The sequence below is a fragment of the Stegostoma tigrinum genome, chromosome 11, assembly GCF_030684315.1.
Source record: "Stegostoma tigrinum isolate sSteTig4 chromosome 11, sSteTig4.hap1, whole genome shotgun sequence".
Classification (NCBI taxonomy): domain Eukaryota; kingdom Metazoa; phylum Chordata; class Chondrichthyes; order Orectolobiformes; family Stegostomatidae; genus Stegostoma; species Stegostoma tigrinum.
Genome location: NC_081364.1, coordinates 12,093,782 through 12,108,475, shown reverse-complemented (window position 1 = coordinate 12,108,475; position 14,694 = coordinate 12,093,782). Strand labels below are relative to the sequence as shown.

Genomic DNA, 14,694 nt, shown 5'->3' with positions numbered 1-14,694 from the left:
CTTCGACCTTCTAAACTGAAAACCTAATGGGCAGCTGTTTATTTTGTTTACTCACACTAGCCTTCCAAAGTAAACCTTCCAAAATTCTTATTAGCCTACCCGAACATTTGCCCTCAAATGTATAAAAAATGTCACAATTGTTACAGAATTAGTACATAGAACATTACAGCACAGTACAGGCCCTTCGGCCCTTGATGTTGTGCTGACCTGTCAGACCGATCTGAAGCCCATCTACCCCACACTATTCCACGTCCATATGCTTATCCAATGACTACTTAAACGTACCTAAACTTGGCTAATCTACTACCATTGCAGGCAAAGCGCTCCATTCCTTTACTACTCTGAGTAAAGAAACTACCTCTGACATCTGTCCTATATCGTTCACCCCTCAATTTAAAGCTATGCCCCCTCGTGCTCCCTGTCACCATCCGAGGAAAAAGGCTCTCCCTATCCAACCCTCTGATTATTTTATATATGTTTCAATTAAGTCACCTCTCAACCTCCTTCTCTCTAATGAAAACAGCCTCAAGTCCCTCAGTCTTTCCTCGTAAGACCTTCCCTCCATACCAGGCAACATCTGCACCCTTTCCAAAGCTTCCACATCCTTCTTATAATGCGGTGACCAGAACTGTATGCAATAATCCAAGTCCGGCCGCACCAGAGTTTTGTACAGCTTCACCATAACCTCTTGGTTCCGGAACTCGATCCCCCTATTAATAAAAGCTAAAACACTGTATGCCTTCTTAGCAGCCCCGTCAACCTGGGTGGCAACTTTCAAGGATCTGTGTGCATGGACACCGAGATCTCTCTGCTCATCTACACTAAGAATCTGACCATTAGCCCAGTACTTTGCCTTCTGGTTACTCCTACCAAAGTGCATCACCTCACACTGGTCTGCATTAAACTCCATTTGCCACCTCTCCGTCCAGCTCTGCAGCTTATCTATGTCTCTCTGCAAACTACAGCATCCTTCGTCACTATCCACAACTCCACCGACCTTAGTGTCGTCTGCAAATTTACTGACCCATCCTTCTATGCCCTCATCCAGTTCATTTATAAAAATGACAAACAGCAGTGAACCCAACGCCGACCCTTGCGGTACACTACTAGTAACTGGTCTCCAGGATGAACATTTCCCATCACCTACCATCCTGTCTTCTTTCAGCAAGCCAATTTCCGATCCAAACTGCTATATCTCCCACAATCCCATCCCTCTGCATTTTGTACAATAGCCTACTGTGGGGAACCTTATTGAACGCCTTGCTGAAATCCATATACACCACATCAAACGGTTTACTCTCATCTATCTGTTTGGTCATCTTCTCAAAGAACTCAATAAGGTTTGTGACGCACGACCTTCCCCTCACAAAACCGTGCTGGCTATCCCTAATCAATTTATTCTTTTCTAGATGATTATAAATCCTATCCCTTATAACCTTTTCCAACACTTTACCAACAACTGAGGTAAGGCTCACTGGTCTATAATTATCAGGATTGACTCTACTCCCCGTCTTGAACAGGGGAACCACATTTGTTATCCTCCAGTCATCTGGCACTATTCCTGTAGACAATGACGAGTTATAGATCAATGCCAAAGGCTCGGCAATCTCCTCCCTGGTTTCCCAGAGGATCCTGGGATAAATCCAATCCGGCCCAGGGGACTTATCTATTTTCACACTCTGTAGGATTTCTAATACCTCTTCCTTGTGAACCTCAATCCCACTTAGTCTAGTAGCCTGTATCTCAGTATTCTCCTCGACAACATTGTCGTTTTCTAGAGCGAATACTGTTGAAAAATATTCATTTAGTGCTTCCCCTATCTCCTCTGACTCCACACACAACTTATCATTACTATCCTTGATTGGCCCTAATCTTACTCTCATCGTTCTTTTATTCCTTAAATACCTATAGAAAGCCTTTGGGTTTACCCTGATCCTATCCGCCAACAACTTCTCACGTCTCCTCCAGGCTCTTCTGAGCTCTCTCTTTAGGTCTTTCCTGCTACCGCGTAGCCCTCAAGCGCCCTAACTGAGCCTTCACATCTCATCCTAACATATGCCGCCTTCTTCCTCTTGACCAGAGATTCCACTTCCTTAGTGAACCACGGCTCCAGCGCTCTACAGCTTCCTCCCTGCCTGACAGGTACATACTTATCTAGGACACACAGGAGCTTTTCCTTGAATAAGCTCCACATTTCTAATGTGCCCATCCCCTGCAGTTTCCTTCCCCATCCTATGCTCCCTAAATCTTGCCTAATTTCATCGTAATTGCCTTTCCCCCAGCTATAACTCTTGCCCAGTGGTATACACCTATCCCTTTCCATCACTAAAGTAAACATAACAGAATTGTGATCGCTATCACCAAAGTGCTCACCTACTTCCAAATCTAACACCTGGCCAGGCTCATTACCCAGTACCAAATCTAATGTGGCTTCGCCCCTTGTTGGCCTATCTACATACTGTGTCAGGAAGCCCTCCTGCACACACTGGACAAAAACTGACCCATCTTTAATACTCGAACTATAGTGTTCCCAGTCAATATTTGGAAAGTTGAAGTCCCCCATGACAACTACCCTGTCTCCCTCACTCCTATCGAGAATCATCCTTGCTATCCTTTCCTCTACATCTCTGGAACTATTTGGAGACCTACAGAAAACTCCCAACAGGGTGACCTCTCCTTTCCTGTTTCTAACCTCAGCCGACGAGTCCCCAAACATCCTTTCTGCAACTGTAATACTGTCCTTGACCAACAATGCCACACCTCCTCACCTTTTACCATCTTCTCTGTTCTTACTGAAACATCTAAATCCCGGAATCTGCAACAACCATTCCTGTCCCTGCTCTATCCATGTCTCCGAAATGGCCACAACATCGACGTCCTAGGTACTAACCCATGCTGCAACTTCACCCACCATATTCCGGGCACTCCTGGCATTGAAGTAGACACGCTTCAAACCAACTTCTTGCCTGCCGGTGCCATCTTGCATCCCTGAAACTTTATTTTGGACCACCCTACTCTCAACCTTTTCTATACTCGAACTACAATTTCGGTTCTCATCCCCCTGCTGAATTAGTTTACACCCACCCGAATAGCCTTAGCAAATTTCCCCCCCAGGATATCGGTACCTTCTAGTTCAGGTGAAGACCATCTTGCTTGTAGAGGTCCCACCTACCCCAGAAAGTGCTCCAATTATCCAAGAATCTGAAACCCTCCCTCCTGCATCATCTCTGTAGCCACGTGTTCAACTCCTCTCTCTCCCTATTCCTCGCCTCACTAGCACGTGGCACAGGCAACAAGCCAGAGACAACTTTGTTCGTCCTAGCTCTCAGCTTCCATCCTAGCTCCCTGAATTTCTGCTTTAAATCCCCATCTCTCTTCCTACCTATGTCGTTGGTGCCAATGTGGACCATGACTTGGGGCTGTTCCCCCTCCCCCTTAAGGATCCCAAAAACATGATCAGAGACATCACGCACCCTGGCACCTGGGAGGCAACACACCAACCGTGAGTCTCTCTCGTCCCCATAGTACCTCCTATCTCTTTTAATCAGTGGCATAACTCTAGTAGTCGATGGGTGGGTAACAGCACTTTCTGGGGTAGGTGGGACCTCTACAAGCAAGATGGTCTTCACCTGAACTAGAAGGTACCGATATCCTGGGGGGGAAATTTGCTAAGGCTATTCGGGTGGGTGTAAACTAATTCAGCAGGGGGATGAGAACCGAAACTATGGAGTTCCCAATGACTACTGCTTTGCTCCTTTTCCCCCTTCCTTTCTGTGCAGCAGGGACAGACTCTGTGCCAGAGACAATAGTTATAGTTATAGTATATAGTTATATTAATCATTAAAACTCCTGCAGAAGTGGAAAACCCATATGCCACTCGTTCAAAATTCAAAAATCCAATATAAATTACACTGGAATACACAGAAGTGACTTGGCTTTCATACATTAATGTTTCCAGACATGTACTTCATTTATAAACCGATTACTTTTATACGCAATAAATGGGATCAATTGCTTATTTTGTGTTGAATCTGGATAATTTCAAAGTTAGACAGCTAGATTTGTCATCTTTTAAACGGTAAATCTAAACCCACGTAACAGTGAACTAAGTGCTGAACTGTAGATGGCAGTGCATGACTGCCGTTTTCCAGATGGGAATCTGACAAGAATATAAATACACTGCTCAAAGCAAGACTTTACATGAGACCTCCCCTCCTCCATCGACTACTAGAGTTATGCCACTGATTAAAATCGACACCTGCCTTGATCAATTGTTATCCCATGGGCTAGGAACTGCTACAGTAATAATACAGGTGACTTATTTAGTAGGTAGAAATAATCTATAACCTACAGACCCGAAATGCTACTGCTCTGGAAATTCAAAATTTACATCAGTTGCTTTCTTAGCAACAACGTAATGTTGTTATGTACAGTATGACCTCTCGTATACTCTCAAAGCTCCTCAGGTACTCAGTTATCCACAAGTAAATATTCCCTGCCACAAGTTGTAACAACTCAAGTAGGCCGCAAGAGGAACAAGAATCAAGAGTCAAACATACAAGAATAGAGCGTCAGCATTTACAGCAAGCCTTTTTGCCAATGACAATGCTAGTCTGAAAGCATCTGATTTCAGATGCTAAGCAGACAGAGAACTGGTTAGTGCTTGAATGGGAGAGCATTGGGAATACCAGTGCAAAAGATTTTTAAGGGCCCACAGTTCAGTTAGTACAGCATCAGACTTTGAGGGGCTCTTGTGGTGCAGTAGTGGTGTCCTAACCTTTGAGCCAGGAGGCCTGGGTTCAAGTCCTACTCGTGCAAGAGGTGTGAGATAACTTCTGAATAGGTTGATTCAAAAGTTGGTTAAAATATTAACCAAAGTGTCATTTGGGTTTGGCATTTGCCTAGAAATTTACTGTTAAAAAGCTGAGTATATCTTGATTTTTTTTTCATCTTCTGGCTTCTGCAAGCCATCCTTGTTGCCTTAATTTTTGCAAATGATGCCATTTCTCTCATATCGAACATTCTGGAGGCTGAACCCTTCACCTCTGCTCGGTTGGAAACGTGGCACTGGCTATCTGTTCTGTATCTGCATTTCTTGTACTGGTGTTGGTTTACCTGCATTGCCTATTTCGGCACCATCCTTGTCGTTTCTATGATACATAACTACTCTAATCTGTGGTTATAGCACATGCATAAACTTGTGGGGTTTTTTTTTTTAAATAAAGAGAAATATCCACACTACCTTGTAACCTGCAGTAGTACCTAAATCATCTTGCCATAGGATTACTGGAACAGTTTTGAAGTTCTGGCTATGCTGCTCTTAATAAAAAGATCTCAAGGTTTTATCTGGCAAGGGCTTGTAATAATTAGTGAGTTAGGGCAAACTCATTTATTTGTTAAGATTGTAGTTTAAGCCTTCTTCTTTAAATGAAATGTGTTAATCTGTACAGCCATGGTGCCAATGTTACAATTGAGAGGTTTGTGCTTAAGCTGCTGATTCACTGAGAGGTATGCTTTCAAAATTACTTGTCAAAGGCAGTTGTAACAAAATTTACCCAGTATAAACTTGGTGAAGCTCCGCTGATCAGAGTCCACCTTATTCTGGCTACCTCACTAAACAGTTTCAAAAAAAATCTAAAAACAAAGAAGTCAGAAAGCTGAATACATACCCTTTACAGTGAATTTCAAACAGAACTGCAGATAATGGAGATCTGAAATAAACCAAAACAGAAAGTTCTGGAGAAACTCAGCAAGTCTAGCAGTATCAGTGGAAAGAAAACTGCATTTCTGTTCTGAACTCTGCTTTCTCTTCACAGACATTGCCAGACCTGCTGAGTTTCTCCAGCGACTTCTGTTTGTCTCTTAACTTTTAGAACTGTTCACTGTAAACATTTGTATTTTTTAGTGAATTTACTTTCAACACAACCTTACATGATCAACACTGGATCCTGAAGAGTGATGTATAGCACTTTCAAATTTTTAAGTTCAAACTGAACGTGAATGCTGTAGATTGTGATCCCCAATATCAAAACATGCTTTACTTTGAGCTGCAACTTGATTTTACAGCAGAATGATTTCCCAGAAATAACACAAAGTAGTGGGTTTACCTATGGTATCCGCTTTGCTGAAATGGCGCGTCACCACATTGTCCATGTTGTTGTTTTCACACAATTTTAATTCTAAGAGGTAAACCTCTACTTTACAGTGTTTTACAAACATCCCATGCTCAACCACCTGTGGAAAAAAAGTGCATTACTACATTAGAAAACACAACAGAACAAGGAAATACATGACAAAAGGAACAAAGATTAAACGTTTACTAAAACTTTTCATTGACCTTTGCCTTTCAAAGTTACAGGCTTTCTGAACCAAGATCCTTCAAGCTATGCTCCTAGATCTCTGCTAACATGCCTCTGAAATTAGTAGAAAGTTTCCTCAAATGGACAACTATCTAGTTCTATGTACCAGTTTCTAATCAATTGAAAGGTTGACATTAATATTTTATAGATTGTTCAATTTGGTAAACTCAAAAGCATTACTGCAGCATTTACAAATCAACTTAGGGTTGTTACAGCTTAGGGTTTTAGGCTGCCTCTGACCATCAAGACCCATCCAAGCCACTGGGCAACCTGGATCCATTCACATACCTTGGGAGCCTCCTTCCAGCAAGGACAGACATTGATGAAAATTCACCAATGCCTTTAGTGTATCAGCACTGCTTTTGGCTATCTGAGGAACAGAGTGTTTCCTCAGAAAGTCCTCAATTCTAGCACCAAAATCGTGGTTTACAGGGCAAGAGTACTATCTACTATCTACTTTTCTAGCTATATCGGAGGCATGGTCAATGCACAGCAGACCTCTCAACTCAAGAATTATCACCAGTAGTGCCTCGGCAAAACTCTGCATACCCAACAGCAGGATAAGCAAGCCAATATCAGTTTTCTCCCTCAGACCAGCACTCCAAAAGCATTAGGCACTGATTATGGTCAATCAGCTATGATGGGCAGGCCGCATCATTCCTACGCCTGATAAAAGACGCCCAAAGCAAAGTACTCTCTCTAGCTCCACAGTTACCAGTTAAATAAAGGTAATTACAGGGGCATGAGAGAAGAATTGACAAAAATCGACTGGAAGCAGAGCCCAGCAGGGAAGACAGTAGAGCAACAATGGCACGAGTTTCTGGGTGTAATTGAGTACACAATACAGAGGTTCATCCTAAAGAAAAGATAGATTATCCGGGGTGGGATTAGACAGCCATGGCTGACAAAGGAAGTCAGGAAATGTATCACAGGAAAATAGACAGCCTATAAAGTGGCCAAGAGCACTGGGAAATCAAAAGATTGGGAAGGCTACAAAAACAAACAGAGGATAACAAAGAGAGAAATAAGGAAGGACAGGATCAAATATGAAGGTAGGCTAGCTAGTAATATTAGAAATGATAGTAAAAGTTTCTTTCAATACATAAGAAATAAACGAGTGGCAAAGTAGACATTGAGCAGCTCCAAATTGATGCTGGAAGGCTAGTGATGGGAGATAAGGAAATAGCTGACGTACTTTGCGTCAGTCTTCACAGTGGAAGACACTAGTTGTATGCCAACAATTAGGGAGAGTCGGGGGCAGAGTTGAGTATGGTAGGCATTACAAAAGAGAAAGTACTAGAAAAGCTAAAAGGTCTAAAAATTGATAAATCGCCTGGCTCCGATGGGCTACATCCTAGAGTTCTGAGAGAGGTGCCTGAGGAAATAGCGGAGGCTTTGGTTGTGATCTTTCAAAAGTCACTGGAGTCTGGGAAAGTCCCAGATGATTGGAAAATTGCTGTTGTAACCCCCTTGTTTAAGAAAGGATCAAGACAAAAGATGGAAAATTATAGGCTGATTAGCCTAACCTCGGTAGTTGGTAAAATTCTAGAATCCATTGTAAGGGATGAGATTTCTAAATTCCTGGAAGTGCAGGGTCAGATTAGAACAAGTCAGTATGGATTTAGGAAGGGGAGGTCATGCCTGACAAACCTGGTAGAATTCTTTGAAGAAGTAACAAGTATGTTAGACCAGGGAAACCTAGTGGATGTTATCTATCTAGACGTCCAAAATGCCTTTGATAAGGTGACTCACGGGAGGCTACTGAGCAAGGTGAGGGCCCTTTGAGGTGAGCTGCTGGCTTGGATTGAGGATTGGCTGTCTGACAGAAGGCAGACAGTTGGGATAAAAGGCTCTTTTTCGGAATGGCAGCCGGTGACGAGTGGTGCCCCGCAGGGTTCAGTGTCGGGGCTGCAGCTGTTCACTTTATATATTAATGATCTGGATGAAGGGACTGGAGGCATTCTGGCGAAGTTTGCCGATGATACGAAGACAGGTGGACAGGCAGGTAGTACTGAGGTGGTGGGGAGGCTGCAGAAAGATTTAGGCAGTTTAGGAGAGTGGTCCAGGAAATGGCTGATGAAATTCAATGTGAGCAAATGTGAGGTTTTGCACTTTTGGAAAAAAAAATACAGGCATGGGCTATTTTCTAAACGGTGAGAAAATGCATAAAGCAGAAGTACAAAGGGATCTGGAGTGTTGGTCCAGGATTCCCTAAAGGTTAACTTGCAGGTAGAGTCCGTGATTAAGAAAGTGAAATGTAATGTTGTCTTTTATCTCAAGAGGGTTGGAATATAAAAGCAGTGAGGTGCTTCTGAGACTTTATAAGCCTCTAGTTAGGCCCCATTTAGAATACGGTGTCCAATTTTGGGCCCCACACCTCAGGAAGGACATACTAGCCCTGGAACGTGTCCAGCGGAGATTCACACGGATGATCCCTGGAATGGGAGGTTTAACGTATGATGAATGGCTAAGGATCCTGGGATTGTACTCATTAGAGTTTAGAAGGTTGAGGAGAGATCTAACAGAAACTTACAAGATAACATACGGCTTAGAAAGGTGGACGCTGGGCAGTTGTTTCCGTTAGAGGGGGAGACTAGGACCCATGGGCACAGCCTTAGAATTAGAGGGGGTAAATTTTTAACGGAAACCAGGAGACATTTCTTCAGCCATAGAGTGGTGGACTCGTGGAATTCATTGCCACAGAGTGCAGTGGAAGCCGGGACGTTGGATGCCTTCAAGGCAGAGATCGACAAATTCTTGATCTCACAAGGAATCAAGGAAGTGGAGTTGAAATGCCCATCAGCCATGATTTAAATGGCGGGGTGGACTTGATGGACCAAATGGCCTTACTTCCACTCCTATGTCATATGGTCCACCACAGCAAGTGGTTGCCAGGAGGACAAAGATAAGCTATTAATGACATGCCTTATTCAAACTCTTAAAAATCTCCGTGAAGACACTCAACAGCCCTTTTGACTCTCAGGAATTGCTTACCCAGGGTACCCAAACTAGATCAGAAGCATCTACCAAGGTTCTAACCACCTTGAGCATCTGAGACGACCAGGTGGGGGCCAAACAAACAGGAGGAGATAAAAGCCAGAGCCTCCCCACAACCTACTTCTCCAACATCATCCCCTCTACCTGGGCAGATCAAGCACTGGGCTGTTGTCACCTCAGGACATACAATTCCAGAGCAGGAGAAAATCTTCCTAGTCTTGAGGGGTTGGCTAATGCATACAACACATCAAATACTTCAAATAACCAGGACAAGCAGGTAATCATTTAAGTTATGAAACATTTTCACAGTCTTTACAAAGATATTCTGTTAACGCCATAAAGCAGGCAATTCAACAACCAAGTTCTGATAGTATTCAGATAGGTGCTTTTTTCAAACGAAATAGAAATTAAAGTAATTTTGATTATCCTGTCTACAAGATTTGATTAAATTACGTGATTCTTTCAATACATTGAGATTTTTAGCTTCCTGGTATCACTCCCAACCGGTCTCTTGAATATATATGAAATAGAGGCAGACAGTTATCATGTCAAAGTGAAACAGTGAATGTGGTCAGGTACTGGTACCTAGAACGCGGAAATGCTGTGCTCTCAACTAAAACACTGGCTTGGATCCTTTAGTAAATATTCTGGAATATTATCAGAACGATATGCAGCCAATAAATCCATTATAAGATTGCTGATTTCACAACACTCCTTAGAAGTGAGATAATCAAATATGCAGTTTGCAAAGGCAAGATAGCTTGCACGCTTGGGTTTCTTAAACCTCTTGGACCCACTGAATTGAGTCTCTGCAGTCTAAACTTCAGAGACATGGGCCTGCAACATAAAACCAATTAATCACTAATCTCAGTCTGTCTAACTGACTGTATCTGATCTCGAGATGATATTGATACTGCGGGTAAACAGAAAAGGTAAAGGGTTTACGGAGACTGTAAACACAAGGAAAAAAAAACAGCAAATAGCTGAAGCTAAACAATGTGTTGCACATTGACAAGCAACAGTTACATGAACGACAGAGGAGATCTTGTGCGACAGTCCCTGACTCTGAGCCACAAGTCATTGTTGCGTGTGCCATTCTGCGAAGTTTTCCAAGGCAGGTGCTAAGAATAGAGTAGATTCCTGGTCAGCCATATAAGATCATAAGACATAGGAACAGAATTAGGACACATAGCCCATTGGGTCTGCACCATCATGGCTGATTTGTTTCTCAACTCCATCCTCCTGCCTTCTCGCCATATTTCCTCGATTCCCCCTACCAATCAAGAAGTTATCTACAAAGAATTTCCAATGTTCTTTCTGTCATTATCATCCGTAGCTCAAGACTACAACATACATGTTGGCTCAGCAACTCGACTCCAAGTGAACTGTAACATAATCCTTCAACAGTCACTAGATATATTATCCTCAAGCTAGCACTTCTTGTTTCAAATTACAATAAACATGTAAAATTTGGGAACAAAAACTAAGCTGCTGGAGAAGCTCAGCAGGTCTGTGAAGGAAAAAAAACAGTAAACTTTTCAGGTCCAGTGACCTTTCCTCAGATGCTGCCTGACCTGATCAGCAGGTCAGGCAGCATCAGAGGAAGGGTCACTGGACCTGAAACGTTTACTGTTTTTTTTCCTTCACAGACCTGCTGAGCTTCTCCAGCAGCTTAGTTTTTGTTCCTGATTCACAGCATCCGCAGATTTTTTTGGTTTTTACTAGGTAAAATTTGGGGTTGCGAGTTTGGACATTTTTATAGATAAATGCTGCCAAAACACATCTGGGGCATATGCAACTGTGCCTGGCACATACTTATATAGCATGGTGCCAAAGAATGTTAAGATGACGTTTTGGAATTCAGATGCTCGATTTTATTTTTCACACTTGACAAAAACAAAAGCAGCTGCCAAGAAACAGAATAGCATAAGCCATTCAACATTTGGCTTGGGCCTAAATGAGCATTTGTTCAGTTGTAAAGTATAGTAAAAACAAAGCATAAAAGAATTAACCTGACTAAAATTTACACAAACTTTTCTCAATTGATCTACCAGCAGTTACTTTCCATGTTAAAATATATTCAACGATGATAGCATTGATTATAGAATATAGAGTAGATACCCGCCTACTGATAGGCCAGGTTTCAAATAAAAAAAATTACAACACCACAAAATCCATCAAGGAGAATAAATTATCCACACAAACTAACTTTCTCAACTTAACCATACTAGCATGACTGCTTAGAATTGAAGTGTATACTTTGCAGAAAATTCTATCCAACACTTAATAAGAGAACAAAGAAAATTACAGCACAGGAATTGGCCCTTTGGCCCTCCAAGCCTGTGCTAATCAAGATCCTCTGTCTAAACCTGTCACCTGTTTTCTAAGGGTCTGTATCCCTTTGCTCCATGCCCATCCATGTACCTGCCCAGATACATCTTAAAAGATACTATTGTGTCTGCGTCTACCACCTCCACTGGCAATGAATTCCAGGCACCCATCACCCTCTGCGTAAAGAACTTTCCACGCATATCTCCTTTAAACTTTCCTCCTCTCACTTTGAACTCATGACCCCCAGTAACCGAGTCCCCAACTCTGGGGAAAAAGCTTCTTGCTATCTAGCTCGTCTACACCCTTCATGATTTTGCAGGCCTCAAATCAGGTTCCGCTCTCAATCTCAGTCTTTCTAATGAAAATAATCCTAATCTAATCAACCTTTCTTCATAGCTAGCACCCTCCATACCAGGCAACATCCTGGTGAACCTCCTCTGCACCCTCTCCAAAGCATCCACATTCTTTTGGTAATGTGGCGGCCAGAACTGTAGACAGTACTCTAAATGTGGCCAAACCAAAGTCTTATACAACTGTAAGATGACCTGCCAACTCTTGTACTCATTACTCCATCCAATGAAGGAAAGCATGCTGTATGCCTTCTTGACCACTCTACTGACCTGCGTTGCCACCTTCAGGGAACAATGGACCTGAACACCCAGATCTCTCTGTTCATCAATTTTCCCTAGGACTTTTCCATTTACTGTATAGTTTCCTCGTGAATTAGATCTTCCAAAATGCATCACTTTGCATTTGCCCAGATTGAATTCCGTATGCCATTTATCTGCCCAACTCTCCTATCTATATTCTGCTGTAATCTCTGACAGTCCCCTTAGCTATCTGGTACTTCACCAATCTTGTCATCTGCAAACTTGCTATTAAGACCACCTACACCTTTTCCAAATCATTTACGTATATCACAAACAACAGTGGTCCCAGCACAGTTCCTGTAAACATCACTGGTCACAGGTCTCCAATTTGAGAAACCCCCTTCCACTACTACTGTCTCCTGTTGCCTAGACAGTTTCTTATCCATCTAACGAGCACATCCTGGACCCCATGTGACTTCACTTTCTCCATCAGCCTGCCATGGGGAATCTTTTCAAAACGCCTTACTGAAGTCTACCTATAAGACATCTGCAGCCTTTCCCTCAATCAACTTTCTCACGTCCTCAAACAATTCTATTAAGTTGGTAAGACATGACCATCCCTGCACATTTCTGATGAAGGGTCTAGGCCTGAAACGTCAGCTTTTCTGCTCCTAAGATGCTGCTTGGCCTGCTGTGTTCATCCAGCTCTACAGTTTGTTCTCAAAGGTTAAATTATCACAAGTTATTGCTGAATGTTTCTCCTGGATAAAAGGGATAGGGTTACAAATAAGAAAATAGACATCAAGTTTAAAAATAGTACTGATGAAACTAAAAGAAGATTTTCAGAAGAAAGCCCAAGTCATTCTTTGTGATATCATTCAGTCCCTATTGCTAGAGTTCCTTGCTGCTGAAACAAAATTATCTTGAAGTTAATGCTACGATAGCATTTTCTTAGGCATGTAGATTCCACAGGACAGCACATTTTGGTAGCGAGAAAGGAGCGAGAGGTTTGCAGGTGTGGCATTTCAAGCTGTCAAGTTATTGTGATAACTGGTTTCATATGCTACCCCCCCTCCCCTCTCTGTCTTTCCTCAATCACTCTCCACCTGGAGAGCTGTTCCTTCTGGCTGGTTCAAGATAGAATCTCTTTGTCCAGGCAGCTTTCCTTTTAAAATTATTCTTAGCTAGCAAGCTAAGATACCTGCTGATGGTGGGTAATGCATCCAATAAAACTAAATAATAAGACACTAGGATTCCAGAGAGTTCTTTCTGCATCTGTAGTTCTCAGCCCCCCTTTCTGGTCAATGTAAAAGTTACCTGGTCATAATGAATTGTTAACAAACAAGGTTATCGTTGGGACGAAGATGTTCACACACCTGAGCATATCCCTTTGTAATTCACACACAACTAAGTTCCATCATCAAATGACTTATAGCTGCCATGTTTTCTAGCTTGTGTACATGTATAGTTATTCTCAGCTTACGTTTTACGTAAAAGCAGTTGCCTCGAATAGTTTTTGCTTAAAAAAATTACTAGACCCTGACTGGACAGTAGGGGCAATCTTCTATTTTTATATACATCAGATTTGGGGAAGGAATATATTACAGACAACTCTTGATTTGTGATCTATATAGAGAAATTTTCCTCAGTTTTTGCTGTTTACGCTCAAATTATGTGTAGAGTTCGGTGGTCATCTTAATGAACCTGCAACAAATGTAAAGTGTTGGTTTTAAGTTCGAACAATTTGATAACTTGAACATTGGCACCCATGGAATTTGCAGCAGTGTTTTACTACATGTGAACCATGTCAAAACTCAAGCTTGTGCCCACTAACATTGTCTAGCAGCCTACTCAAAACAAATAGGAACAGGCAGTACATGTGGCTTTCCAAGATTTACTCATATTTTAAGCTCATTTTCATTTTAAATGATGAACTAAAAACAATTCCACACACTTCATTACAATTAACAGAAGGTCCTGGAAAAGCTCAGGAAGGGTCACCGGACCTGAAACATGAACTCTCTATGTTTTTCTTCACAGATGCTGTCAGACCTGCTGAGCTTTTCCAGAAACTTGTTTTTGTTCCCGTTTTGTTTACGGCATCCACAGTTCTTTTGGTTTTTATACAATTCAGTTCACTGTCATTTAAAATATTAAATTGAAATTCAGAAACAAATCCAAGGAATTAATGAGTTTTAACAGGCTTACCTTTCGTACAATAGGTTCCTGACCCACAACACAACCATACCAACTGACCAACTTGTTCCAAGCTTCAGTGGGCACCAAGACATAATCCAACTCATCAATCAAGTGTTCTTTCAGAGCCTGTGTTTCTATATCTATGAAAACCATAGAGAACAAATCACAAGTTAAGATCATGCAATATTAATAAGTTCTCATTTGTCCATATTCCTAAG

General features: G+C 42.0%; 1 protein-coding gene across 5 annotated transcripts in view; it reads right to left on the bottom strand.

The window, feature by feature from the left end:
• usp4 (ubiquitin specific peptidase 4 (proto-oncogene)) overlaps window positions 1-14,694 on the bottom strand; it is a 99,842-nt gene that overhangs the window by 71,276 nt on the left and 13,872 nt on the right. For all 5 annotated transcript variants that reach the window (XR_009446485.1, XM_059649752.1, XM_059649751.1 and 2 more), the window contains exons 3-4: window positions 14,486-14,616; window positions 6,108-6,234 (exon numbers count right to left, since the gene is read on the bottom strand). Coding sequence is in view for 4 of the 5 variants with exons in the window: in XM_059649752.1 (XP_059505735.1) it covers window positions 6,108-6,234; window positions 14,486-14,616 (258 nt within the window). In the remaining variant the exon portion in view is untranslated. The remainder of the gene's footprint in view (window positions 1-6,107; window positions 6,235-14,485; window positions 14,617-14,694) is intronic.